This window comes from Hermetia illucens, chromosome 2 (assembly GCF_905115235.1).
Source record: "Hermetia illucens chromosome 2, iHerIll2.2.curated.20191125, whole genome shotgun sequence".
In the NCBI taxonomy this organism is placed as follows: Eukaryota; Metazoa; Arthropoda; class Insecta; order Diptera; family Stratiomyidae; genus Hermetia; species Hermetia illucens.
Window position 1 is genome coordinate 130781763 of NC_051850.1, and position 27977 is coordinate 130809739.

Consider the following 27977-nt stretch of genomic DNA (forward strand, 5'->3'; position numbering starts at 1 on the left):
AGGTCCACCAATTCGATATCCCTAAAAGCTGTCTGGCGTCCTGGCCCACGCCATTGCTCCATCTTAGGCAGGGTCTGCCTCGTCTTCTTTTCCTACCATAGATATTGCCCTTATAGACTTTCCGGGTGGGATCATCTTCATCCATACGGATTAAGTGACCCGCCCACCGTAACCTATTGAGCCGGATTTTATCCACAACCGGACGGTCATGGTATCGCTCATAGATTTCGTCATTGTGTAGGCTACGGAATCGTCCATTCTCATGTAGGGGGCCAAAAATTCTTCGGAGGATTCTTCTCTCGAACGCGGCCAAGAGTTCGCAATTTTTCTTGCTAAGAACCCAAGTTTCCGAGGAATACATGAGGACTGGCAAGATCATAGTCTTGTACAGTAAGAGCTTTGACCCTATGGTGAGACGTTTCGAGCGGAACAGTCTTTGTAAGCTGAAGTAGGCTCTGTTGGCTGACAACAACCGTGCGCGGATTTCATCATCGTAGTTGTTATCGGTTGTGATTTTCGACCCTAGATAGGAGAGATTAAGTAAGATGAACACCGCAAAGTATACGCATATTGTTCTTAGAACTTACATTGCTATTAGAAATTATCCAATTCAAAAATCTATAAAAACTATAATGGTATCCCTAAACGAAATCTGGATCCTAAAATGCATCCTGTCTTAATATCTGTATTTCACAGATAATGACAAGATTTTATCTCACTTGGAAATATATAGTAGAAATAAATTTCACTTCTGGGACCAAAAATATAATCTATAACATCAGCTATAATACTTCCAAAATTAGGTAATTAGGGTAAAGCGCAAGAAGTATTTTTGTGGTAATTCGCTGCTTCCTATATCATACCATGGCAGTAGAGCATTGAAGTGAAAGTTTCTTTACGCTAAAATGTAATACGCAATTGAATTCTGCCCATCCCAATTCAGAGACTTGGTTTCCCAAGGTTCCCTACCTGGAAAAGTAAAAGGGTCCCGCCAAGGTTCTATATGTTCTGAAATGGAATCCCACAAAAGTCGAAATTTTCCGTAAATTTCATTTGTTGGGCAGTTGAAAAGCATAGATAACAACCCACATCCCAAAGGTATTTAATTCACACCACTGCTTTTAGATAAGCATAGTTGACTAAAACCTAGAGATCTGAAATAATCAATAAGATGCTACTGTTTCTCGATACACCCCGGTATTCCCAGTTCTGGCGTTCAACTTCTTTATTTTAATTTTTTATATAATTTAGACCTTGGTCTGGGCTTATGGTCTTTTCAAAATTCTGTCTAAGATAAAATTTGTCGATCTTTTTTTTAATTCAGTCTATCCCCAACTACAATAGTTACTGTTGACTCCTGTCACATGGTTATTTGGGGTTCTTACTCACTAAAATCACCTCCTTCCATTCCCGTCGTGAGGCTAGATTAGAATTTATCTAGTGCTCATGATCAGGCTCGTATTTGTTTCTCGTTCCTTTTTCCGATTGAATTTTCATTGCTCGGTATAGACATAGTGACTGTGTAATGTGCCCCTGTTGTAGTTTCCAGCTCGGTTTTTTGAATAGCGAACTTCGGGTGTCGAAATAAAACGTGCTCTACGCCTTACACGATCTACTTTACTGCGCTGTCGCTCGATGAATTTACCCCAAATAACTTTATGGATCAAACGAACTTCGAAATCGAAATCCAAATTGATTCCAAGAGGCATCAAACTCCCTTTCGGTCTTTATTTTACGGCTGGAGAGCGGAATCTTAGAAAGACACTGATACGTCACGTTGCAACAATGTGTGGGATTCTTGCCAACTAAAGCTACTTCCGCAAATCTTTACTCTACAGTAGCGCCTACCTTGCGCGCTCGCCTTGTCGAGTTCCGCCTGAAGCGTCCTTTTTACGGAGTTCACTGCGTACCAGTTTTATTTTGCCTTCAGCATTTCCTCGGAAAAGTTGCGTAGGTTGAGGCTATCTTTCAGATAGTCTTACAAGCTTCTACTTTCTTGGGTATTCACCGAAGTCATCCAGCCTGAATCGGTACAGAGTTTTCCTGTAACCACCATTTCCTGACAGATATTGTGTCCGGTGGTAGTTAATTTCACCATATCGTCGCTAAATCCACTATTCAAAACGTGGAATTAGTGTGTGGTAGGTAGGTAGGTAGGTATCAGTGGCTGCTCCGAGGAGCCCAATTAGCGCTTTGGGCGCCGTTTTGATGCCACAAACTCCTCAGACCGTGACTGTTGTTATGGGAGCAGAGAAGCAGAGTCCAGCCGGCTCGGATCTTCAGAGCCAGCCCATAGCATTCACGAAGGAAAGCAGCTCTCCGACCCTGTGGCTAGAAATCCCTCTGAGGTCACCAAAGAATGGTTTACCCACTGTCCGCAGCCTGACTCTAGCCAGAGCTGGGCAATCGCAGAGAAAGTGCATGAGGGTTTCCCTTCCTTCTCCGCAGCTTCGGCAATGCGAGTTGTAGGATATGCCAAGCCTAGCGACATGGTCCCCTTTGGGCCAGTGCCCCGTGCAGACCGCCGTAATCTTGAATGCAATTAGTGTGTGAATTCATCGACCCTTCTACGAATCATCCTATCGTTATTGTCACTTGTGTAGTGAATCCTACTGCAGTATAGCAATAATTTCAGCTTACAGTGCATGGGAATATTATTATGATAAGTTTAGAGTATTGCATGTGTAACTGTCGTATTGCTACACTAGACTACATTGCGGCTCTTCGATATTCTATAGACAAATTAATCCTCCTTTTCGCGTATGAACCGCACGCCTCACTTGCGAAAGGTCGGGACCACTCCTGCAATAACGCACAATGCCCTGCCTGAAATTGTCTTAAAGGCCCTCCATACCCTTAGTGCCTCTAAACCGTATTCATTCTATTCCCCTTGCTCTCACACCCACTCTCACCCAAACCGATGTTGCATAAAGTACTGTTAAGCCAACCACTCCGGTCACAGTGACCTTCAACGGTATCTCCAAAGTTATGCATCACTCGCATTAGCGACACGTTTTCTCACAGGCATAGTCCAAGTGTCTCTTGAAATTGATCTTCGTGTCAATCATCTCTTTCAGTCTGTTTGTCTGTCTTTCCAACTATCGGTATTTAGGAAAAACACAGTTTCGAACTCCAGGCCACACACACTCAATGAAGTCATTCTATGATAGATTGATTTTAAAAAAAAAACCCATTACAGGTAAAAAATTTTTGCGTGTCAGCCATACCTAGGTGCCATCATTCACGGTTTAGCGAAATGCGCTTCAGCTTCTTCCAGAATTTTCTGAGACACTTGCACTCTACTTCCAATCTTCTGCATTAGGTGTTCTCGGGCGAACCACTCATCAGCCATCTTGAGAGGGTGGATTCCACGGTATGGAGTAGCCAGCAACAGAAGTGTCGGCCTTCCTTAATGTGTGACCTATCTTTCGCCATTTTCCCCTGCGTATCAACGCTTCCACGGTAACTGGCCTTTATGCCAGCCAAGATCTTCTTTCGTATCTTAATTTCATGTCGCAGACGAATGTTCGCGAAGGTTACGACCTTTACAGTAACAGTGATGCTCACTTCCCATTTGCTATTCCCAAATAAGAACACAAAAAGGCCATTAGCGGTGGAGTACAACAACTTGAGAGGCGAATCTAGCACTTTTAATGCATCGGGTGACCATCGGCAGAAACCATGCTTCCTTGATATTCAAATTGGTGAATGCCTTCCTTGCTTTACCCATTACTGCAGATAGGGAGAGTACGATGACCCATCAGATTGCGAACCTTGACTTTGTTGGTATTTAATTTCAATCCTTTTGACCAAGACCCGGTGAGAGAGCAAACAGATGTCATCAGCGTAGTCGAGGTAGTTGAAGAAAGACGTCGTAGTCCACTGAACTCCTCCACCTTGTTTAGACAAGACTGCAAAGAGAACTTCACCAATAACAAAAAAAAACAATATCGGTGACCAGATGCAACCCCGACGAACTCGGAGTTCGAATTCCTCTGAGATTTTATTTCGGGGCAGCACGTGACATCTTGCGTCATCATCTTAATGATCACCCCTTCCTTCTCAGGCTTTTTATATAAGTGGAAGTAGCAGATCTGCACAAACTGGAGATGTAGCGATGAATAACTCTGCGGATGAACTTTCTAGTCAATATTTTACTCCGTTTGAGTGCCTCTTCAGCTGCTCGTCATCGCTAATGATGGGTCAACTGCTAAAGTCCCTCACAGGACTATCACAAGATTTGCGACAACATGCAACTTCTTTGGTGATGCGCTATACAGTCAGCTATTTGCGGCAGCTTCCGTGACCAGCGCAACATCTAACTGCCGTTTTGTCACGGCGCAAAATACATTGAACTTCCGAAGATTTCGCATGGCATTAAAGATCCAGCATATCGCGCATACCATCATTCGTAGCAATCAATAGAGCCTTCAATTCCTCCCGTCCATCGACCCGCTCTCATTATTATGTAGTCAACCAGCTCTTGTGACGCTCCTTCGGGTGTGGCCTCTCGAGAAGTATCTGACGATATGCATATGTTACATATGCATTTGCAATTTGCATCAACATTCTCAGGTAGCCTCTTCAAGGGATCGGTCATCTACAGAGCAATACCTTCTAAACCTTCTATTCATCGCAAATTGGTCAATCTGGCTGCTTGAACGATGTAGTTGAAAGTCAGCTGACCTTATTAAAAGCACAAACTTACAATTAGTCTTACGTACACCAAGACCGTGTTTTCCCATCATATATCTGAGCAAAGTGTTGGCAGAACCCACCTAACCATCATCCATCATGATTAAAAGGCCATCTTCAGAAAGCATACTTCTCCACTATATCCAAAATCTCCGTTTGTGCAAAGCACTGTACAATTGTGAAACTCCTTAATATGGACCGAAATCATATGGTCAAGATCCTGGCAAAAACCTACCACTTGGCTTTCCAGAGTACAAAAGCGTATTTAGTGAGAGGAATACTCTTCAAAGTCCCACCATCATCTCAATTCGCTTAGGCTCAGAATATCCTCCTTATATCGCAAGCATTTTGGGGACAATGGTATCGGGTCATTGTCCAAAACCGTGCGCGCATTTCAGAAACCAATCATAAGTCGTTTGCGATAACCAAAGGTCGTTGCGACGAGGTCAGTCCTGTCCGAAGCGTTGTCGGCGTTTCAGTGGCAGTGAAGTTCCCAAATTTATTTATTTTTAGTTCTTAAGCTTCAGCTTACAGGGTTATGCTACACTGATGACTCAATAAAATTAGATCAAGCAACACCCACTTACAAAAGCCTTTCCGTTTCACCATAGGGTCAAAGCTCTTCTTGTATCATATAAGGCAATGATACCATAACCATTTGCTTGTGAATGAAATCCAGCGGTATGAGTGAGCATAATCCAGCCCGAAAAGTTATTGCATCATTTGGAGATGATGAAGTAGGACCCATGTCAGGTCGACATCATCTGAAAGATTAACCCTGGAAAAAGGGCTTTTTTCTCTGATTTTCCGAAAATCGAAATACTGTCCAAACCGAATTGTGCGGGCATTAAAATATGTAAAAAGGTTACTCCAGAAATGGTGCAGTCTGCCTCAAAATACTTTTTTGACTGACACTCCTATCATCTTCAACTTTTTTTTTGCTTCATATCATTGGTCCAAAGAATGTACTTCCAGCCAATGGGCAAGTACACTAGCATATTCCAGGCGGAAATACACGTCATCGACAGATGTGCCTCCTTTAATCTTCAACGGAACTACAGGGGGCAGAACATTGCTATTCTCACCGATAGCCAAGCAGTGAACAAGGCACTTAGGTCCAACCAGGTGAACTCTAAACTGGTATGGGAATGCCTTGAGAGACTGAATACACTCGGCTCGTCCAACAAGATCTGGATACTTTATGTTCGAGGCCATGCTGGGTTGGAAGGCAACGAGGCAGCGGACGAACTAGCCAAGAAGGGAGGAGGGACGCCTTTACACGGGCTAGAACGCTTTTGTGGAATCAGAAACGATTTCATGGCTATGGCTCTAAGAAATGAAGGGGAACGGTTGAGGGGACTATACTAGGCGAGCTCTCCAGGGATGGAGCAGTTCAGGATGCTTATTGGTGGATACGAACCCATACGCACAAAGGATTGCTTAAACCTCACCACAAAGAACCTCCGAATCATAGTGGGAATTCTCACTGGTCACTGTCGGCTAAACTATCACCTACACTGCCTGCAGATTTGTGAGAAGTGTGACGAAACTTCTATACACGTCCCGCAACAGTGTCCGGAACTTGTGCAAAGTGGGTCGAGGCATCTGAGGGAACACTTAATACCAGATGCAAAGGTGAAAGATCTGGTAGTGGGGAACATACTAAAGTTCCTGACGGTTATAAGCTTGCTTGAGATACTATGATCAATAGGTACACTATAACCAGTAAAAGGGGCACCATAGTTCTTTAAGGACGCGGTGCAACTTCCCTTTAACAGAATAATAAAAATCCTTATTTAGATCACAACCATTAGTGCAAAATATGCTGCGGTTTTAGCAAATTAAATATCTTAACTCCACCCGTTGAAGGTAACCTACATTTTTTTCAAAATTTGTGTTAAACAAATATGTCTGCACCTAACTAAATTTGCAGTGATTTCCTACGAGTACAACCACCATTAGCTTCATACTGCAAAAAGTGCTTCCTTCTTACAAACTATAATTCTCATTTGATTCAGCCAGTTCAATTCAATATTTTCCAGATGATGTCGTCATTTTTTATCCCTCGTAAGATATAAATGGATTATCGTATTGAAAAAAAATCGAGGATGACTGGACCAGAGATTTCCTTCTCTTAGGCCCATCCTTTTTGTCCATCGGTGTACACTATGCCTCCCTAGACCCTGTCTTGTGGCTTCATCATCAACGGCGTAACAGTCGGTATCCGGTCTAGGCCTGCCTTAATAAGGAACCCCAGACACCCCGGTTTTGCGCTGAGGTCCATCAATTCGATATCTCGTTGCTGATGTTGAGTGGTCTCGAGAGTGAACCTGCTGCTTTTATCTGGCCTAGTCAGTCTTATTAATTTCGTCGGGATACCGAATTCTCTTATGGCCGCGTACAGTTTAACCCTGACTATGCTATCATAGGCGGCCTTAAAGTCGATGAAAATATATTCCAATAGTTTTTTCCATCGCTTGCCGCAGAGAGAAAATCTAATATGTTGCTGAGTTGCCTGGGGTGAAGCCTCTTTGGTATAGACTAATGATGTTCTGGGCGTATGGGACTATCCAACCTAGCAAGATAGCGGAGAATATCTTATAGATGGTACTCAGCAATGTGATACCTCTATAATTGCTACCCTGCATGATATTTCCCTTTTTATGTTGCCAGTCGTCAGGCATTGATTCGCTGTCCCACACTTTTAATATAAGTTGATGAACCGCTTGATGTAATTGAGCGCCTCCATATTTAACCAATTCGGCTGTAATTCCATCGGCTCCTGGCGAGTTATGATTTTTAAACCGGTGAATTTCACGGACTGTTTGTATCCGTCGTCTTCAGTTGGTGGGACCTCCAACTTGCGGATGTACTGGTTGTTGAGCAGTTTATCAAAACACTCAACCCATCGCTTCAATATGTCCATTCTGTCGGAAATCAGATTTGCCTCTTTGTCTCGCCAGCATGAGCATTAAGGTGTGTAAGGCTTCATCCTGTTTGTTTGTTGGTAAAACTTCCGCGCCTGGTGCGGTTACTCCCTGTACTTTTTGAGTTCACAGACCGTTTGGTTCTCCCAGGCTTCCTTTTTCCGTCTGTGAAGTCACTTCTCTGTTCGACGGAGTTCGTGGTAAATCCCCGCGCGTGCCGGCATCCTTTGAGAATGCAACATTACTCGGTATGGAGCATTCTTCCGTTCCGTTGCTAGCTTACATTCATCGTCAAACCAGCCGTTTCGATTTTTTTTTTGCGGCTGCGGCAAGTATGTTTATGGCCGTATTTATGATAACGTTCTTCAGGTGATTGTGAAGATCATTTGTTGATGCTTCATCTCCAGGTCCTCTGCTGACTGCGGTTATTGCGGCATCCATTTCCCTCTTAAAGGTGTTGCGGCGGGCTGTTTTGTGGATGGCTTCACTGGTAACTCTCACCTGATTGTCAGAGGGGATTCTGGGTGTGGTTGTTATTCGAGCTCTGAACACCATGCGAACGATATAATGATCCGAGTCTATATTGGCCCCCCTATATGTTCTTACATTCATCAAGACTGAGAGGTGGTGAAGTTCGATCAGCACGTGATCAATTTGGTTGAATGTGCTCCTGTCTGGAGAGATCCACGTTTGTTTGTAGACCGTTTTCCGCGCAAACCAGGTACTTCCAACAACCATTTCGTGTGACCCTGCTAATTGAATAATCCGCAGTCTGTTATCATTTGTATTTTGATGTAAGTTATGGAAGCCAACGTATCGCCTGAATATCGGCTCCGTCCTTACTTGGCTGTTGGTATAACATCTGTCTTATGGCTTAGTTTCTTTATATATAGTGGCAAATTGGTCACGAAACCTTACCAGGGGTATACTGGTACCATGGGAACGGGGATAGCTCCTGGACTCTCATACTTCGGGAGAACTCCCGTTGTATGTGAGTACAGCTCGGTTGTTTGCGGTTGGCCCCCCTAGTGGGAGTTTCATGGTGGTTGTGGTTGTGCTCAAGCAAGAAAAGACCTTCGGGCCTCGGCGTGGTGTTGCGTTTTAACACGGGTGCCGTACTCTTTAGTTCGGTAGAAATTTAGGTAATTCTTGCATCCACCAGTATGAATGCTAAGCCATGCAATTGGTATAGAGTGGTACCGTTGTTGCTTGTCTCAGCGGGGCTCTGATTGTGGTCACAAAATCAATCCGTGTCTGAAGAGGACCGTAAGATTAAGTCTCCACGACAGGTACCTACGTAAAACACTCATGGGCTTAACTGTCCGTCTGACTATCTGTTCATCTGTCAGTCGGCCCGTCTGTGCTGCTGTTCGTCTGTCCGATTTCAGCAATTTATTCTTTTACTTACCATCCCAAATAAGGAAAATTCTAAGTAATAAATGAAATCTAAAACACTTACACTAAAATCCACAAGATTAGATTAGATTGGAATCCTTTATTCAACTTGAAATTTTTGTTCAATTTCAATGTACTCACACGATATAAATACATACATTAACTGCTAATAAACAAGACCGAAAACAATACCATACCAACTAAAGGCTTTGTCCTAAATTTGTCATTCCAGGAAATGAGGATCCTCGAAGCAACGAGAATCACTTAAATCCAAATAGTCCGACAATATCATTTTGGTTTCGTCTAAACAAGGTTATAATAAGGCTGTGCAGTACACATCAATTTAAGAACCTCCAGGTAAAGTAGATCTATTTTCAACAAAGTACGCTCCTAGGCATGATTTCAAACCAAATGATTTATCTTTTAAACTTGCAGGTGGAGATGTTGTACCAAAGATATTTCCTTCGAATGAATCAAAGCAATACCACCCACATATTGGCTTTACTGTTGGTTTTAGTTTTGGCATTAGGAACTGTACATATAGCCTTCAATACGATCAATATCCAACGAAATTTTTCAAATTTATCTAAGGGAAATAGTACTGTCGTTTTTCATGGAAACGCATTCAGAAATATTAGTCAAATGGAAAATACCACGATAATGTTGTCGAGTATGAGGCGAACAAATTTTACCGAGCTTCCATGGTCGACTCCGTCAAGTTTTCCATTAATGGGGACCACCGATAACGAACATCAACAACCTCCCTTACATGTATCTCATCGAAATCACATGGTTTCACATCCGAAGGAGAATAATCCCAATTACGTTTCAGTGCGTCAGAAAAGAAAATTCCGAAGGATATTCAAACATCGCTTGAAAAAACGGTAAGTTACTGAAATTTTCCTTGATTTAGTCAATCACGTTACAAGTTAGCAGCTTTGAACTACTCAATTAGGTATTCATGCTTCTAATTAATGGATACTCAGGATGTTCATTTGCCTCATTTACTGCCGGCAATCTAAAAGCCCTCGTATAGAGCTCCTAAATGTGGCACTAAGAGGATAACATCCGGCTTAGAAAAGGACATGGTACTACATCAATGCTATATACGAACCAACCGTTTCTGAAGCATAATTGGCAGTCCTAAGGGACGGCTCCTGGTTTATTTGATACTTACACGGGACCATAAGAGGCGGTTGCCTGGGAACTCGCCTAATGATTGCAAGATACAAAGAACTGACATTAGCAGTCAATACAGGGGACGACTGATCCTAACCAAATACGTAAGTTACGCAAATGGAATATTATTAAATCTATTTCCATTTGTGGGTACTTTGAATTCGTCTCCATTGGTGTTTACTCGTCAATAACGTTCAATTTCATCTTTGCACTTTACTGCAATTGAAGTTAGAGCTTAATTTAGTAACGTACCATTTGGGATTTGCTCTGCATGCATGGATGACCAGCAGATGCAGTGAATCTATAAAGTTAGATACAATATGCGAATATGCTTAATTTTGAGAATGCCATTAGGAAATTGAAAGACAAATATAGGAACCCAGCTAGGTGTAAATTAACTCTTCATACAGCTAAGTAATGTTGTGTTCCACAGATTGACCTCCCATTTAAACTACATAAATGGCTAGAATCTTTCAGTACAGCCAATAATGTCTTTATGAAAGTGCAAAAGGCATTGCTTAGATCTATCAAACGGTCGGAATCCACCGAGCCAGGAACATAAGTCATCATCAGTAGATTTTAGACGGTATTATTCACGACTTGAAAAACATAAAGAAGTTCCCTGGATAAGTTCGATTTCTTTCTTTTCACAACAGCGCTGTTTAGACTTCCGTTCTTTTGAATGGAAAAAGAAAGTAATGTCCAATACCTCCAAGAAAACATACTACGCGCGCAAATGCTCCCGGTTGGTTCTGATAACAAACAGCAAATGGCTGTGCATGTTTCAGACATCAGACAGATTCAGCAAACCTCTATATCAGACAAACATCTGCGTTGGTGTCAGGTAAATGTCTATGCCTGGGTCAGATATCGGACAGACAAATGTCTCTTGCAGACAAAACTTTTTTCTGTATCATGTCTGTTTCACACATCAGTCAAACATAAGTCAAACAAGTGTCAGTTCTAACATTTAATGCAAAATGAGGGAGGACGGACGCTTGAAAGTGTATATTTCCTTCACTGGCTTTTTCACTAAACGTACCCAACTGAAAAATCTGAACAAAATCACGACGCTGCCTAGGCTGGAAGATATCCTCCATATCAATATCGGATCAAATAAAGTTAATAATAGTAGCATACATATATTACTTTAATTTTTATTAATTGATTGCAGTAATATTTTTTTTTTTTGTGCGTACACGGAGGTGGAAAATCTTAGAAAGACACGTCCGCCGCAACTCCGCCGCCCGAACGGCGGAACTACAGCGGGCGCGTGTGGGATTCACACCCACTAAAAACCACCCCCCGTCTCTCCAGCCCCAGCCCCAGCCCCGCGGGACCACCATTGAGGTATTACTTCGCGGGGTAGGTTTGCTCTTAGGCACTCATCCTTCTCCTATTTGCGGCTTTCCTCCTTCTTTGTTCCTTCAGCAACTCCTCCTGCATTTGGATGATTGCGGAGCCAACCGCAAGCTACTTCTCCTCGGACTCCAGCATCTCAGTAACCAAGTTCTCCGGGGTCCCGCTCCTGCCCAGCATCTGGTTTAAGCTCCTTCTCTCCATCGCAAATCGTGGGCAGTGAAACATCACATGCTCTGGATCCTCCGGTATGCCATCGCATCTGGGACAGTTCGGAGAATCATCCAACCCAAAGCGGTGCAGATACTGCCTGTAGCAACCACCGGGTCCCCTGAGGAACTGGGTAATGTGCTAGTTGGTCTCCCCATGTTTTCGCTCAAGCCACACCCTAATGTTGGGAATGAGCCTGTGCGTCCACCGACCTTTCGTAGACTCGTCCCATCTGCGTTGCCAGAGATCAAGCGACTCTGACCTTGCCGCATTTCTACGCTGTGCATGCCCCTCCATATGTCTTGCATTGTACAGGACACCCATTTCTTTGGCCAGAATGTCAACCGGGATCATGCCTGCAACCACCAATACTGCCTCATCTGATGTGGACTGCAAACCCTCAAAGCCATCCGCCGGTAAACCGAGTGCACCTGCTTCCGTCTCTGAGAGTTTGCAAGCGCCTCTGCCCACACAGGCGTCGAGTAGAGCAGGATGGAGCGCACCACTCCGGCTAGCACCAACCTCCGGCAATGTTTCGGTCCACCAATATTTGGCAACATTTTTGCAAGTGCCGTGGTAGCACTGGCTGCCTTTTGGCAAGCATACTCTAGGTGTTCCCTAAAACTCAGTTTGGTGTCAATTATTACCCCCAGGTATTTGATAGCCGGCTTTGATACGACCGTATGTCCACCGACCTCCACTTTCACAGTGTTATTTTTCCTGCGTTTCGTTATTAAGACCGCTTCCGTTTTCGCGTCCGCCAAGGTCAGTCCGGCCTTTTCTAGCCAGGACTTTACCGCTCGAAATGTTTCCGTTGCGTAAACCTCCACATCTTCTGGGTGTTTTGCTGCAACATCCACAGCTAGGTCATCAGCAAAGCCGACAATCGTAGTCCCCTCTGGGACGGGAAGAGCAAGCACCCCATTATACATGATATTCCACAACAGGGGACCAAGTACCGATCCCTGTGGTACCCCGGCTGTGACAATGTACTCTTTGGGGCCCTCATCCGTCCCGTACCAGAGAGTCCTCTCTGAGAGGTAGTTTTCCACCAAATTCGCTAAATATCCGGGGACACCTATGTCAGGCAACGCCCGTTTAATTCTATTCCAGTTGGCCTAGTTGAATGCGTTTTTGACATCCAACGCCACCACGGCACAGCAGCCGCCAGAAATCAGTGCACCTTTTGCCAGGTTTACCACTATGCCAATTGCGTCCACCGTAGAGTGGACCCGTCGGAAACCAAACTGGCGTTCCGACAAACCATTGTTGGCTTCGACGATGGGCAGGAGTCTGTTGTAGATGACTCTCTCCATCATCTTCCCCATTGTATCCAACAGGCAGATAGGACGATAAGACGCTGGGTTTCCAGGTGGCTTGGCAGGATTCGGAAGCAACACCAACTTTTGCTTTTTCCACTGGGCAGGGAATATTCCTTCTTTTAGGCACGCCTCGAAGGTGTTGGCGAAAAGTTCGGGCCTAGTCTTCACTGCCAGTTTCAAAGCTCGGTTGGGGATGCCATCCAAACCTGGGGCCTTGTTGTCACCGAACCTACCATATATTTCCCGCAGCTCCTCCACAGTTACGGGCGGTATTATGCCGTCATTTAGCTGGACAAAAATTTGCCTTCCCTATTTTTGTGGTGAGGGAACAGATTGGTAACAATGTGTTTCAGGAGGCGCGGACAGGTCACCTGGGGTGATTTCCGCAGCCTTTTCATCATCACTCTGTAAGCCTCGCCCCAAGGGTTTACGTCCGCATGGTCGCACAGCTGTTTGAAGCAGTTCTTTTTGCTCCTCCGAATTGCTTCCTTTAGGCGGCCACGCAATTGCTTGTGTGCCTCCTCTCGACCGTCGCCACCGGGTTTTCCTCTGAGTCTCTGGCAAAGCCTCCTTGCCCGAAAACATGCGGCACGCAAACTTGCGATTTCGTTGTTCCACCAGTAGTTGGGTTGCCTACTGGGGAGCAATCGCCTTCTGGGCATAGTAGCATCGCATGTTTCCGTCACCCATCGAGTGATCTGGGTGGCTTTCTCTCCAGCCGTACCATTCAGGGATATGTCGGATTTGAGCACCGCGGAAAACGTGTCCCCCTCGAAAGCTTTCACTGTCCAGCCAAGCATACCACCCGGCATTCTGCGAAAACTCTTTTTCGAGCTCGATCCGCCCTTGATCTCTATGCAGATTGCCTGGTGGTCGCTGTGAGTATAGTCCTCACTGACATGCCAAGCGATTCTACTGGCTAAAGTGGCACTCACGTATGTCAGGTCCACTATAGACCCCAGGCCCCTTCCCCGGAAAGTGTACGAAGACCCAACATTCGCCAGTACCACGTCCAGCTCCGCGAATGCTTCGAGGAGAACACGTCCCCTGACATTAGTTATCCGGCTGCCCCATTCAAGAGCCCATGCATTGAAATCGCCTCCTATTATGAGCGGCCAACGTCCTCTTGCATCCAAAACAAGAGCAGCAAGCATCCGCTCATACTCGACGAGTGTAGCGCTGGGTGGAGCATAGCAGCTGTAGATGTGGATACCCTTCACCTTCGCTCTGATGAAGCCCTCCTCCGGGTGCTCCATTATTTCCTGGAAGGCTTGTTCTCCACAAGTCCACAGCGCTGCTTGGCCCGTTTGGTCTTTGACCCAAACGCTACCACCGCGGTTTCGGTATGGTTCACTTAGTATGGCCACATCGATGTTTTTCTCGCGGATGGTTTGCGCGAGTAGATCCTGCGCCGCCTCGCAGTGGTTGAGGTTGATTTGTATCAACCTCATCTGCGATTTGTGCTAAGGGCTCTCCTGTATTCCGGGCACCTGCTGCTGCCCGCAATGTGCCGATGGTCCAGACCCTCCTTTCCTTTGCACAGTAGACAATTTGGGTCAGCTCCGCAGTCCTTGCTGATATGGCCTTCCATTGCACTGGTAGGCTGATGATGGCGGTTTGTGTTCCCCCATAGGCTTTCCTTAGCGTTTTCACCATTGACTCTTGTAGTCCGGCAAGATCGAACTGTTTCTCCAACGCTTCGCGAACCTCCTCCTTCGTCGTGATTTAATCTATATCTTTGCAAATTATAGTGATCTCCGGCCTGCTAGCTCTTATGTCGGCTTCCTGCTTGGCTTAAGAATTTGTCCGCGGTTACATCCTTGGATTTCTTAAGTTCCAACATAAGATCTCCCTTCTGCGACCGTCTAATGCGGCTGACGTTGTCTCCCAAATTGGTGAGTTCGGGGTTTGCCTTCACTTTCCTGAGAATGTCGGCATATGACCCTTCGCCCCGTTTGGAAATGAAAATCACCTCCGGTCTAATCTTCCTTCGATAATTTCTTCTCCGCGTTTTGAACCATCGTTACTTGAGTTGCCTGGTTCACTTTTCCAATCGGCGACTTCCCCACTCGTTCATCCTGTGCCTTGCCGTACGTCAAACGGATGCCTCTTATCATGGTCCTTACATTTTGGTGAATGTTCCTGCGCTCCTTTATAAACTCACACAGCTCCATGATCTTTTTACCGAGGGCAGTAAAGGCAGCTCCAGACTGATCATTTCCCAAAACATCGCTCGGGTGAATCGGCGTCAGTGATTCTTCCTCATCGAAGACTCCCGCTATACGCTTCCCACTGGGGGTAGCGATCGTGGGGGCTTGTGCCCGTGTGGGAGGGGATCTGCGAAAAATCGAGCTCCTTCTGAACGGATCCGTCACTGGAGCCAGTTCAAGTTCCTCCCGTACGCTTGTAACATTAGATGCCACAGTAGCCAAGGTTCCCACTACTGAGGCACTGCGGTCGTTAGATATCGACGGCCGGGAGCCCGCTTGCTCACTCCCAAAAACCGCCGGTACTGGGTTTCCAAAGCCCTGCACCGTAACTCCATTCTTCTTCTGCTCCTCCATGTTTGGTTTTATTTCTGGGTATCCTTCCCATAACCAATTTTTATCCACGGGTGGGCGTTTACTTCCCACCTACCCGGCCTGCGCATAAACATGCCCATACACGCACATCTCCGGATGCGTGCATGTGCATGGCCATGACACATTCGCCGAGCACTCCCTTATTCGCACGAAGGGACGCGCCTGATGGGAGATTTGGCAACTCCACACAGATTGCAGTAATATAGATTATAATATAAGGCATGATTCTACCAAGAATGCTAAGCATAAAGAGGTCGGTACTGTCGACGAGCGAGATGAAAAGAACTTCGTTAAATACCAGGCGATTGTTGAAGAATATAACACCAGATGCCCGACAGAGAAGCGGAAGGCGAAGCTCTCAAACGCAATTGATCTAAGCCAAGGGCGAACAAAAACACAAGCAGAGCAGAATGGACAAGAGCCCGGACGCTAAGCAGAAATCCATTGGCTACGTGGGCGGAGCCCTTTGGGTTTGGCGCAGAGATATGTGGACCAGCGTTGAGGCTACACTGTCGGAGATGGTCATCCATCATCTCCTAGACCCCAAAAGTGAACACATGAGATCCATCCCCTGCTTTGATTCCTCTCAGGTAATCCCTGGGTTCTACGTTATGACTTGCAAGGACCAATTCTCCAGAGACTTTCTCGGTTCCTGTGTCGCTATAATCAGCGCCGCCTGGGAGGGCATAAAGCTTAAAGCCATCCCCATGAGACCGGTCGCTCGCATCAGACTGCCGAAGATCCAATCCCTCAGCCTTCGAAACCCCAGAATTCCCATCGACGATGAATAATTATAAAGGAGAAGGAACCTCAGATAAATAGCCAACCTTTCCTGCTCCATATAAAGGGCAAGTGCTTGGAGGCACTGATAATAGGTAAACTATAAAGTGTAGTTGGGAGTCAAGAACGCAAAAGTAAAAGTGTTCCCCTCTGTAAAACCAGACGACGACCTGGATCCAATCGACGTCGCCAACGAATTGTTGGAGGAGATGAGGATGGACGGTCCGACGAAGGCTGATGAACCTCCCATACAAGCAGATCATGCTGAGGATAGCGCAGATAAATTTGGAGCACTCAAAGTGCTCATCGATTAATCTGTTTGGGGAGGATATCGACAGCGCACTAGTACATCAGTGGATCAGAGGCGACCGAACCATTAAAGGGCTCCAAAGTAAAGAATAATAATGGTTGGCGTAACAATCCATTGGGGCAGGGTCTTGAAGTGTATTAGAACACTTCATTTAAAACCGTAATGGTACACTATAGTACACTGTAAGAGGCAATGTGGCCAGCATTGCTCGCCCGAGATTGTTCCCCTGATTTCACTCAGGTACTCGTTCACAGCTAAGTCGACTGATGTTCGACGCCAAACCACGATACAAAATCCACCGCCACTAATAAGATTCGAACCGCAACCTTCTGTACGACAGCTTTGTGTCCTGACCACTCTGCTATGCTGACACTGGGTTGATAATGCTGAGATACATAAAAAGAAATATTGTAGATTCACGAATGGTCACATCTAGTTCCTGATTGACTAAGAAATCTATTTATTGGCTGTTCTGAAAAGAGCCAATGAAAGCCAAACAACTTCTAACCACATGCCATCCAATTATAATTTGTAGTTAAATTTGGAAATAATATTATCGTATCGACCCAACCTGCTAACATAGATTTACATTGAAATCAAAATATACTGGTGACTCCGACTTTTTACCCATCACAGCTAATTATTGATCCTCTAATCAACGATCGAACATATCGAAGTTAGTTATCAGATAGTGGGGTAAAAAGTGCTGCAGATTCAACTTTCCACTTTTTTGTTGACTGGTTGGATGTGCGATAACTTTCATTTAGTATTAATGGTTGTTACTATGTCTTAATCACATCTTCTTTTCGCTTTCATTATCACCAAGTTGGCATACATACATTGGATTTGGAAGGTAAAACCCTAAAATAGTTGTGATGAGAAAAACTATCTGCATTCTACCTTCATTTTCGGCCAACATTAAAATGAAGGAATGACACATATAACTTGTTGTATGGTGTCTATGGGTCACAGCGCGTCAAATATCTACGGACCATCGCTACCTCCTGTGAGGAATGGCAAGATCCCATCAAGTGAGACCCCGGTTGGTTAATTGGGGCATACCTATTGATGGGTAAATATGTGTTCATGTACATTTCTTTTCATCTCTGGTGCGTGGAACTACGCTTTTGGGAGTGAGCAAACAACTTCGCCAAAAACACCAATTACGAAGGCAAAAATGATGGGTTGAAAGGAGGTTACTGCCCGACTAAGGCGGTTTCGACACCCACCGGATTTGTCCAAGAGGGACGACCACAAGAGGTACTCAGAGACTAAGAAATTGAACCATTCAGAAGAGCTCCTCAATTCTTCAATCTCCACCAACGCAATGGCAAAATATAAAATGCAGGAAAGCACGTTAAATACTTCGGGGGAAGACGCGTTTAAAAGGAGTAATAATGACCTTTCAAGGAGCTTGTAGCAAAAATTTTTAGGCTGTCCGAATTCATCAAGGACAAGCACAACGTGCACCAATATTAAACACATGATGAAAAGCCGAAACCTGCCATTCCAATAGTGTCACTGGTGACCCAAGTGACACCGAACCGCAGTGTTAGCGACCTGCCAGCAAAGAAAAGAATCCGGGAGAAAGACGGTGATCTTCCAGGAACAACTAAAAGCCAGGAAGGTAAAAAGCCTGCGCCCCAAGTGCAAGCGTCGGTAATCGAAGTCAAACCTATGGAGAATGAAAATGGTCGGTGGACGAATGTCGTTAATAAAAAGACGAAGAACAAAGCAAAAGTGCGGATTCGCCAAGAGGCAATCATTATCTCCAGTAATGACAATTTGACTTACCCGAAGATTCTAAAAAAGCGTGAAATCTGACCCTGACCTAAAAAATCTACGCGAAAATGTCTGCAAGATCCGAAGGACCCAGGAAAGCGATCTTATGTTTGAGCTAAAAAAATCAAAATTGGGCAAAACCGACGGCTTTCATACCCAAATGAAGAACTCGCTTGGGGAGAATGTCACAGTTGGGGCTCAAAAACATGAGATCTACATACAGTGCAAAGATCTTGACGAAGTGATTTCCAGAGAAAGAATATGCACCGCGTTAGAGGAACTGGAAGAAGAATCCACAGTGAGCTTGTGAAAAGCTTATGGTAATACTCAAACAGCCACAATGCGATCAGCCAGCGCAAGAATTATTGTCGGCAGGAACGGTTCGAATTGGATGGGTTATCTGCCGCCTGCCTCATGTTTGGACACTTCGCGAAGGCATGCACCAGTGGCATTGATCCATCCGATCGATGCAGAAGGTATGGGGAGAAAAACCATATTACCAAGGAGTGCAATAGGAACCCTAAATGCCTATTGTGCGAGGGAAAGGAGGGAAGGGATAACCGGCATATTGCCGGAAATGATAAATGGGCGGAATTGTGGAAGGCGTTGACTAATGTTTATTCAAATAAACCTCAACCATTGCTGGGTCGCTCAGGACTTACTTGAGCAGAACACTTATGAATCTCAGATGGAAATTGCTGTCATAAGTGAACCCTAGCGAAATTCTGACGGTGGTGTATGGGTCACAGACTCCACTGATGGAGCGGCGACATGCGCGTGCGGTCACCAAGCTATACAATGTTTCGTGAGTCAGTTGTCCAGTGGTTTCCTGTGGGTTAAAATAAGCGATGTGTACTTGTACAGGTCCAACACCCCACACAGTCTCAAATTGTCTGAATTTGAAGACATCTTAGACAACCTTATTCTCGATGCAAGGGAACGAAGTCCAAAGGTGATTGTCGGTGGCTTCAAGATTTGGGGCCTTCAGTGGGGAGGTAGGGAGAGCAGCACAACGGGCCGAAGTCTATTTGAGGCCCACATGGATTTAAATTCGGCCAATGAATGTGATGCAAGCATCTTTCGCAAAGGGGGCCTTTCTCAATCGTAGACCTGATTGTTGTCAACCCTGCACTAGTACGTGTTATATCTTCGCTAGTTCGCGAGAATTTCACCAGCATCTTTGAACTGAGGATGGAGCCACAGGCCAGGGAAACAGGATACCGAAAACTGAGAAAGGCTTGACTTGTCTGAAAAAGCATTGGACGAGTGAAGCTCCTTGGAAGTGTGGCAGGGCCAACCTACCAAAGACCGGATATGTTCACTGAATTATTCGAAGTGTTCATGTGTGAGGCGATATTGCCTGCAGCATTTACGCGGGAGAAGTTGGTACTGCTGCCAAAGGCTGATAAACTTCGAAGTGGACCCCTTGTAGACACATTTATCTTCTAGATACTATGGGGAAAATGTCGGAGCGGGTAATTTACAACAAATTACTCCCGATCGTTGAAAGCCAGGGAGGCCTTTCAGATCTGTAAAGCCAGATCTGAAAGCCAATTGGAATCTTATACGAATGTGCCTCGAATGTGTTCCCACCAATTTTGTAGTCATTGTCGATAACTACCTGCGAGAACGAACGCTCTGGTATGATACCGATGATAGACCCGAGGAGTACGTTGTTCTCGCGGGCATCTCACAGAGTACGTGGGTACTGTGAAACATCATATACAATGATGTACTCAACCTTCCGGTTTCGGAGTGGGTGGTGGGTTATGTCGATGATAGTAGTGGGTTATGCGTTGGTTCTAGTCGCAAAGCATCTAGAGGATGCTGTGTTATACTCTTGCGAAGCAATCAGCGCTGTTCAGGCCTGGTTAGAGAGCGCTGAACTGGCACTTGCGGAGGAAAAAACGAAAGCTGTTTTCATCAAAAGGCGCCGGAAGCGAAATTACGCCCGAATCAGAATCGGCAATCACATCGTCACTTCCAAGCCGACCATCAAATACTTGGGAGTGATGATTGATATGAAGTTAAGTTTCAAACAACACATGTAATATGCTTGTGACAAGGGTCCACGACGAGTATGGCCCTGGCAAGAATAATGCCGAACAGGAGAGTGCCACTTGTAGACTACTTATTGCCAGGGTGGTGAGCTCAATCTTGCTTTATGCCATCCCTATTTAGGGAAAGGCATTTCGCTTATCATGTAATGCTCATAAACTGAGTGCGGTCTATCCCCTAAGAGTGTCTTCTGCCTTCAGAACCGTCTCAAATGAGGCTGCATTCGTCATCTCCGGAATGATGGCAACTGATATTTTGGCAGCTAAGGTGACGAGTATATACTATTTGAAAGTCTGTTTTTCCTTCGTCACAGACGAAGAACGTCGAAAGGATGAGATCTGTAAATAGATAACAGAAGTGTTGGAACCACTCTGAAAAGGGCCAGTGGACACATAGGCTAGTCCCTACAATTAAGGAGTGGCTGGAGAACCAACATAGAGAGACTGATTATAATCTCAGCCAGTTTCTGACGAGCCATGGGAGATATCGCCAGTACCTCTACAAGTTCGGGGTGCGATCAACTCATGATCGGTCTTGAAATCGAAAGAGGTGAGGAAGGCACGGTTACGAACGACGCGCATAGAAGAGTGGAACAATAGCTGAAGTAAACTAACTCTGCCCCGTGAGGTAATACCTTGTGGTGGTTCCACGCGGCAGGAAGGGGGGGGGGGTATTTTTAGTGGGTAAAAGCCCCACACTTTGCCGTCTCCAGGCCAGAGTCTTTTGAAGATTCCCACCTCATTACCAAAAAATATCATCGCTACCTGCTATTAGCGATAGTTAAACAGATCTGTGTCACATAACTCGAAGGCGACCCACTGGTTACCCATCCTAAGATACTCGGATGACATTACCTGTAATGCATGACATTACCAGTGGGTACTGCCTTATTAAATATACTGTATCCATGGTTATCTGGCACGAATAATAATCGCTGGCGCAACAATCCATGTTGGCTCAGGGCCTTGAAGTGTGTTAGAGCACTTCATTCAAGACCGTAACGGTGCACTAGGAGGCAATGTGGTCAGCATTGCGCTCGCCCGAGATTATTACCCTGATTTGACTCAGGTACTCATTCACAGCTGAGTCGAGTGGTCTCCGACGTCAAATCACGATACAAATTCCACTGCCACCAGTGAGATTTGAACCGCGACCTTCCGTACGACAGCCTTGCGCTCTAACCACTCAGCTATCCGGACACTGGCACGAATGCCCGATTAAAATTATATAAAATAAAATAATAAGAACTCCACTAATTTTTCCCAATGATACAATCCAGGCACGACTTGATGAAATTTTGGAGGAACTTGATGTTAGTGTCTTATTTCTAAATTTTACACAAAATAGTGAAATTTGATGCCGCGCCGCAGGAATCGCCCTTAGTGTTTTACCTTTATCCCCTTCTCCAAATTTAGGGTCATTATACCAATGCCCATGAATGAATAAGGAAGCAAATAGACGTTATTAGTCAACAAGTGGAAAAATGACATCGTCCATTAAACCAACAACCAAGGTAGCATGAAGGATGTTTTACCGAAATTTTGCAATAAAATGCCATCAATTTAATTAATTAGGTATTCAATTTTATTTGACGTCAAAATGACAATGAAACGGCATTTCTGGTATTCAAGGACCACTTCGCTTCTTAAAGTTCTAAAATTACTAACTTTGTAACTCCTTAAACTCGAAAGCATTAATCGCATTCATATTCTCTAAATAGCCATAAACACGAATATTTTTCAAAGGCCACTTGCTTCATATCATAACATGTATCCGTGAATCTCGCAAATTTGATTGTTTTCCGAAAATAAGAAAAATTCAATTTTCTGTTCTACTTTTTCAGATCTCGAAATCGTAGACACGTGGAAGATAAAATACAAGCGGACATCACAACCGCTGACCCATCACAACAGCGGATATTCATAGTCCTTGGTACAACTGAAAAGGAGGACGCAATCGTTGATACTAAGGACATTCACAACAAATCTACAATGCTAGCAACAAATTTCGAGGATGAGAACGATTTCGTGATATCAGTCAGTGGAATTGTGCTCCTAGTAATCCTGGGAATCTGTGCAACTGTCTACACGTGTGAGTGCTTTTCTGGGTTAATTTATTTTTTTTTACTACACGTGACTTTGTCAGGCATGCATTAACTTTTACGAAACGAAAAAATATATATTTTCATTTACACTCAATTAATATTATCTTCCTGCTTTTTTTTCTTTTTCATGAAATAATTTCAGCCTTTCCTTATGCTTATTTTTGAATTACAGTTCTACTGATTGTGCTGTCCAAGCCAGCGATGAATGAAATTTTCCTCGTTTTGGTGTCATATTTTATTATTGGAACCTTTCTGGCTGTCGAAATTTCCATTGCATACGCAACTGTACCAAGGTGAGCTTTGATCATTTATTCATCATTTTCGTTCGGAAAAAAAATCATTGCAATATGGAAAATTTTCATTAAAGTTAATCAGTTTTCATCCATATTCAGTGAAGATATTTTAAAATATTAATTCACGGTTGTATTAAGCCGCCAAGCCAAGCATTTAAAAATAAACCAAAATTGTTCAAATACAAATTTGTATATCTCTTTGAAAATGAATGCCTTTTTGTAATAATTTCACCAGACTGGAATATGTGATTTCAAGTTTTTGAAATTGGATGACAATTCGACAAGATGAGATGGTGGTCCATTAAAGCATGAAAAGCACCCATGTGAACTCAAGAATACATTCATGCAAAGCATATAAACAACGCCGAAATCGATGATATAATTAGCTAATTAAATTAAACTTATCTTTAACCAACTTATTTTTAACCATTTTGACTTTTCCGATAAAATTTGTTTCCACAAACCGATTTAACTTAATATTTTATCTCATCTCATTGAATGAAGAACTGTTCGAGACCGCCATGAAGGTTTCCTATCACCTTTCCTGCCTCCAAGACGCACCTCTGAACCTGCGCAGTTCTGTTGCCGAAACAAATGTCTAGCCCTTCAAATTAACTATAATGAGACACGAGGTCAGAGCTCGCTTGAAATTTTTTTTAAAGATGTGAGGGAGGTCTACATTCCAAACAACCCAACCCACCTTCCCAAACTGGCTAGCAAAGAAGCAAGGAAATGTGTGTGAACGGCTACTCCAGTCAGCCTTCACTTAACTTCTTTCAAAACTTTCCCAGTCAGTTTTAATAGCTCTGTCCTCATATTTGATAACAATCAATTAGGATGCTCATTTTATGCATTACCAACTCGCTGATTCACTACAAATTAATGTCCAAGCAGGGCGAAGTGGGATATTGAGAACCAATCGAAACAACCGAGTTCAAGCGCAGAAGTGTGGGGATTCAGTCTAAAGAGCGGTCCTTCCTATTGGACAAATGCTTCAGTATTCCAACTGAAAATTCATCTCCCGTCTTGTTAGATTATGATTGTCAAAAATGTCCTGGAAGTGATTCGCGTTTGCTCTTCGGTCTGACCCACCTCCTTCCCGATCATTATGCGAAGAACTGGGGAACTACTGGCGCAATACATGCTACGCGGTTACTCATTGAGAAACACCGTGAGAATCGTCGTTTTCTTTACATTGCATTTTTGGATCGTGTGCCACATAACGAAACAGTATGCATTGCGACAACACCTAGCGTATTTGCTTAAATTAATCTACCGAAATCCAGTAGTAGTGGTATAATGGAACTAGAAGTGTGTCAAACCCGTTCCGTCAGTATGTATCGAAAATTCCCTTTGTCGAATGCTCTTTGTTCCTTGCGGAAACACTATGACATAAGCCATCCAACGACCAGCGACCCATACACTGCTCTACACAGCTGATGGTTACTCAGGGTCTCCCAACAATCTTAGTCTTGATCATCTCATCCAAAAGTGCAATGATCGTCTCATGCGTTATGAATGTTAGATCCCCCATCAATGTTGATGACATCGACCTGCCCAGAACTGAGCAATTTAAGTATCTTGCAGCAATACTCTCTGCTCATAATAAACTGCGCCATGAACTTTCTTCCAAAATCGAACTCCATAACTTTGCGATCGACGTTATATGGTATGGCGATATGGTTCCGAATGCTGGTCATCAAAGGCAATGAATGTTGCCTCGCCATCAGGCCAAATAGGTCTGTCATGGAGTAACGACGCAAAGGCCGACCCAAACAATGATGTTTTGATACAGTAGATAATGATTTGCAATTGTGATCGGGTGATCGGGAGTCTTGAGCTCGGCAAACCGACCCTGTTTCCAAGCAGGACAGTGGCTAACGATAAGGCGCCCAATTATTCACAGATTAAAAAGTTGAAGGATTGAAGCTATCGCCTGCAACATAAATTATGACGCTTGATATTGTATACATACCATGATGAAATAGGCTCACGGAAGCTCCAGTGCCGCCTCCACTGCTAGACGTTCTTGCTCGATGACAATACATTCTCTCTGAGCTCTCTTAGCTTATATGAAATGGTATAAGTTAAGTCCTGTACTAATCTACTTTACACTATGTTGTGGAAAATTTAGTCAGACTAGAATTATGCAAGACCATAGAATAAACAAACAATCACCTGAAGCCTGTTATCATTGATACGGCCACAAACATACTTGACCTCAGTCGCGAAAAAGTGGGAGCGGCTTGTTCGACGTTGAATTTAAGCTAGAAGCGGAACGGAAAAATTCTGCATACCGGGCAACGCTGCACTCTCAAAGAATGCAGTCATTAAAGTATCCACAGCATAAAATGGCATTGGTCAAATGAGAACAACAAAGATCGGAGACTACAATTTTGAGACCGTTGAGAATTTCTCCTAACTAGGGTCGAAAATCACAACCGATAACAGCTACGATGATGAAATCCGCGCACGGTTGTTGGCAGCCAATAGAGCCTATTTTACCTTACAAAAACTGCTTCGCTGGAAACGTCTCACCATATGATCAAAGCTCTTACTATACAAGACAGTAATCCTACCAGTTCTGATGTATTCCTTAGAGACCTGGGTTTTTAGCAAGAAAAATTGCGAACTCTTGGTCATGTTCGAGAGAAGGATCCTCCGTTGAATTTCTTCCTCCTATATGAGGATGAACGATTTGATAGCCTCTGTAACGATCGAATTTATGAGCGATACCGCGATTGGTTGTGGATAGAATCCAGCTCCACAGGTTGCGGTGTGCGGGTCACTTAATCCGTATGGATGAGGATAAACCTGCCCCGAAAATCTGTAAGGGCAATATCTATGGTAGAAAAAGAAGATGAGTAAGACCCTCGTTGATTTTCAGTGTTAATCTTTTATGTTACGTTGAGAAATCCACTTTGTTTAAAAGCAACGGATGCTGGTCGTTACATGTTACATGTTCAATCGAACAATCAGGGAGAAAAGATGAGCATCCTCCGCAAAGATACTATTTATCGTTTGGTCATCAAGCTAAAGGCGTACTTTACGAGACTTCACTACCAAGATGACCGGTGAAGACCAGACATTTTAAGATACCTCGATGATTGCTATTGAAGACATCGAGAACATATGTTATAGCGGTGATTTTCAACTTCGAAAGACAAAAAGCTTCTAGGGAGAGCGGCGAACCTCTCATTTTCATTTTCGACTCAACTTTTGATGACTCAGATATCGTAACCCTGGTCCCATACATCCAACACTACGAACTCAGCGTATGTTATGCTGACTGAGGTGGTGAGGACAACGCGCTAATTAGTCAACAGCCGCGCACAATCTACCGCCGTTTGCGACACAAGTATAGCTTTAATACACTGAAAATGCATTTTCTTCCAACCTGATATTATTATATTTTTATGATTAAAGTATATCTAAGTATAGATCTAAGTATAATAGAAAGCTCTTGTTTCCTGCTACTAATCGATGACGGGGTTTTACCTGATAGAGTTGGAAGTAAAGAATCAAGCAGTTGTAAAATGTCTAAGATACCATGGGAGAATGCTTTAAAAATCAGGGCTTCATTAAGGATGGTTCAGTTTTATTGGGAGCGGCCGCAGGTTTCATTCTTTTCACGCGTGCATCGTCCTCACTGTGACATTAAAACATTTAATTTTTCACATCTGTAACAGAAAAAGTGGTACCCGTCCAGGTAATCTTTGAATCAATGCCCTAGCTATTCCTAATTCCAGCAGATGCGATTGCTCAGCGCCCTCATACTGAAACCTATCTCCCGATACTCCGCGGGTCCAATATCCAGAGAGGATCGAAGTTCTTCTAAATGACGTCGATAAACCACAAATTCCAAAATCTTGTTCCTTTGAATCAATTGCCACAATTTGCAAGAAAACGGATTAGAACTCTCTGCATAGCTAGACGCAATCACCACCATAGCGTCCAAGTTTATCTAATTAATCCTTTAAACACCCTCATAGAACCTCACGAAATCCTCAGTATGTCTCGATACTTGCTGTTCAATAATGTTATAAAGATTCGTAGTCCATACCTCATCTCTAAAACGAGCTGGTAGTGATGGCTGCATATCCTCCCTAGCCAAGTTGCCCATGACAATGTCTCCAAGGCAATTCAGCGGTCTTCAGCATGGAACGAGCTATAGTATATAAATACGAGTACCGTTTCAATAACGCTCATATTCAATTAATTTATGAACTGCAAGCAAGCAAGCAATTTAAATGCACTACTTTTATTTGGAACTCGAACACTAGATTGAGATCAGATACTGTGGATGGAATACAACATCAATACCCCACTCCATATTACCAACCGCCACGTTTTTCGCGTGATAGTTTTTAGAGGCTTCAGTTTTCAAATGGCGTCCTTGAGCAGACGCAATGTCGAGTATAGGGTTGCTGAGTGTCTCCAGTTCCCCCCGTATACCATCGGAACTGCGGTGACATGACTTGCAAGCAAGAAGGGTCAGCGGGCTTCAGTCTCCTGTGCCTTCTCTTAATCACCCCATTGGACCGCGGGTGATATGCGGTTGTCCGGAAGCGCTTGAAGACGACTAGTTTACCTAACTCTGGAAAAAGCGAAGACTCAGATTACATTCCTTGGTCGTTCATTATAACAGCCGGTACTTCGATGCGTGGAATCCGCTCTCGACAGAGGGCTTCAGCACAAGATTGTGCAGAAATATCTTTCAGAGGTATTACCTCAGGCCACCGCGCGAACTTATCGATGATTTTGAAGCAATACCTAAAACCTTACCAGTCCCGCAAGGGACCAATTAAATCCAGATGGATTCTGTGGAAGCGTTTTGGGGACCGAGGGAACACGTCTATTACCTCTATCTTTCCTCACATGCTTCATAGTCTGGTATTTGCAGCGTGTGGTGCACTGTCTGCCTTAAGATTTAATGTCCTTGTTCATGGACGACCAGAAATACTCTGCGGTGAGTAACCGA

General features: G+C 44.1%; 1 protein-coding gene across 3 annotated transcripts in view; it reads left to right on the forward strand.

Annotated features, from left to right (window-relative positions):
* LOC119649701 (adenylate cyclase type 6) overlaps nucleotides 1-27977 on the forward strand; it is a 518692-nt gene that overhangs the window by 424738 nt on the left and 65977 nt on the right. For all 3 annotated transcript variants that reach the window (XM_038051969.1, XM_038051970.1, XM_038051971.1), the window contains 4 exons: nucleotides 9250-9374; nucleotides 9453-9901; nucleotides 22443-22690; nucleotides 22876-22996. In XM_038051969.1, coding sequence (XP_037907897.1) covers nucleotides 9250-9374; nucleotides 9453-9901; nucleotides 22443-22690; nucleotides 22876-22996 — 943 coding nt within the window. The remainder of the gene's footprint in view (nucleotides 1-9249; nucleotides 9375-9452; nucleotides 9902-22442; nucleotides 22691-22875; nucleotides 22997-27977) is intronic.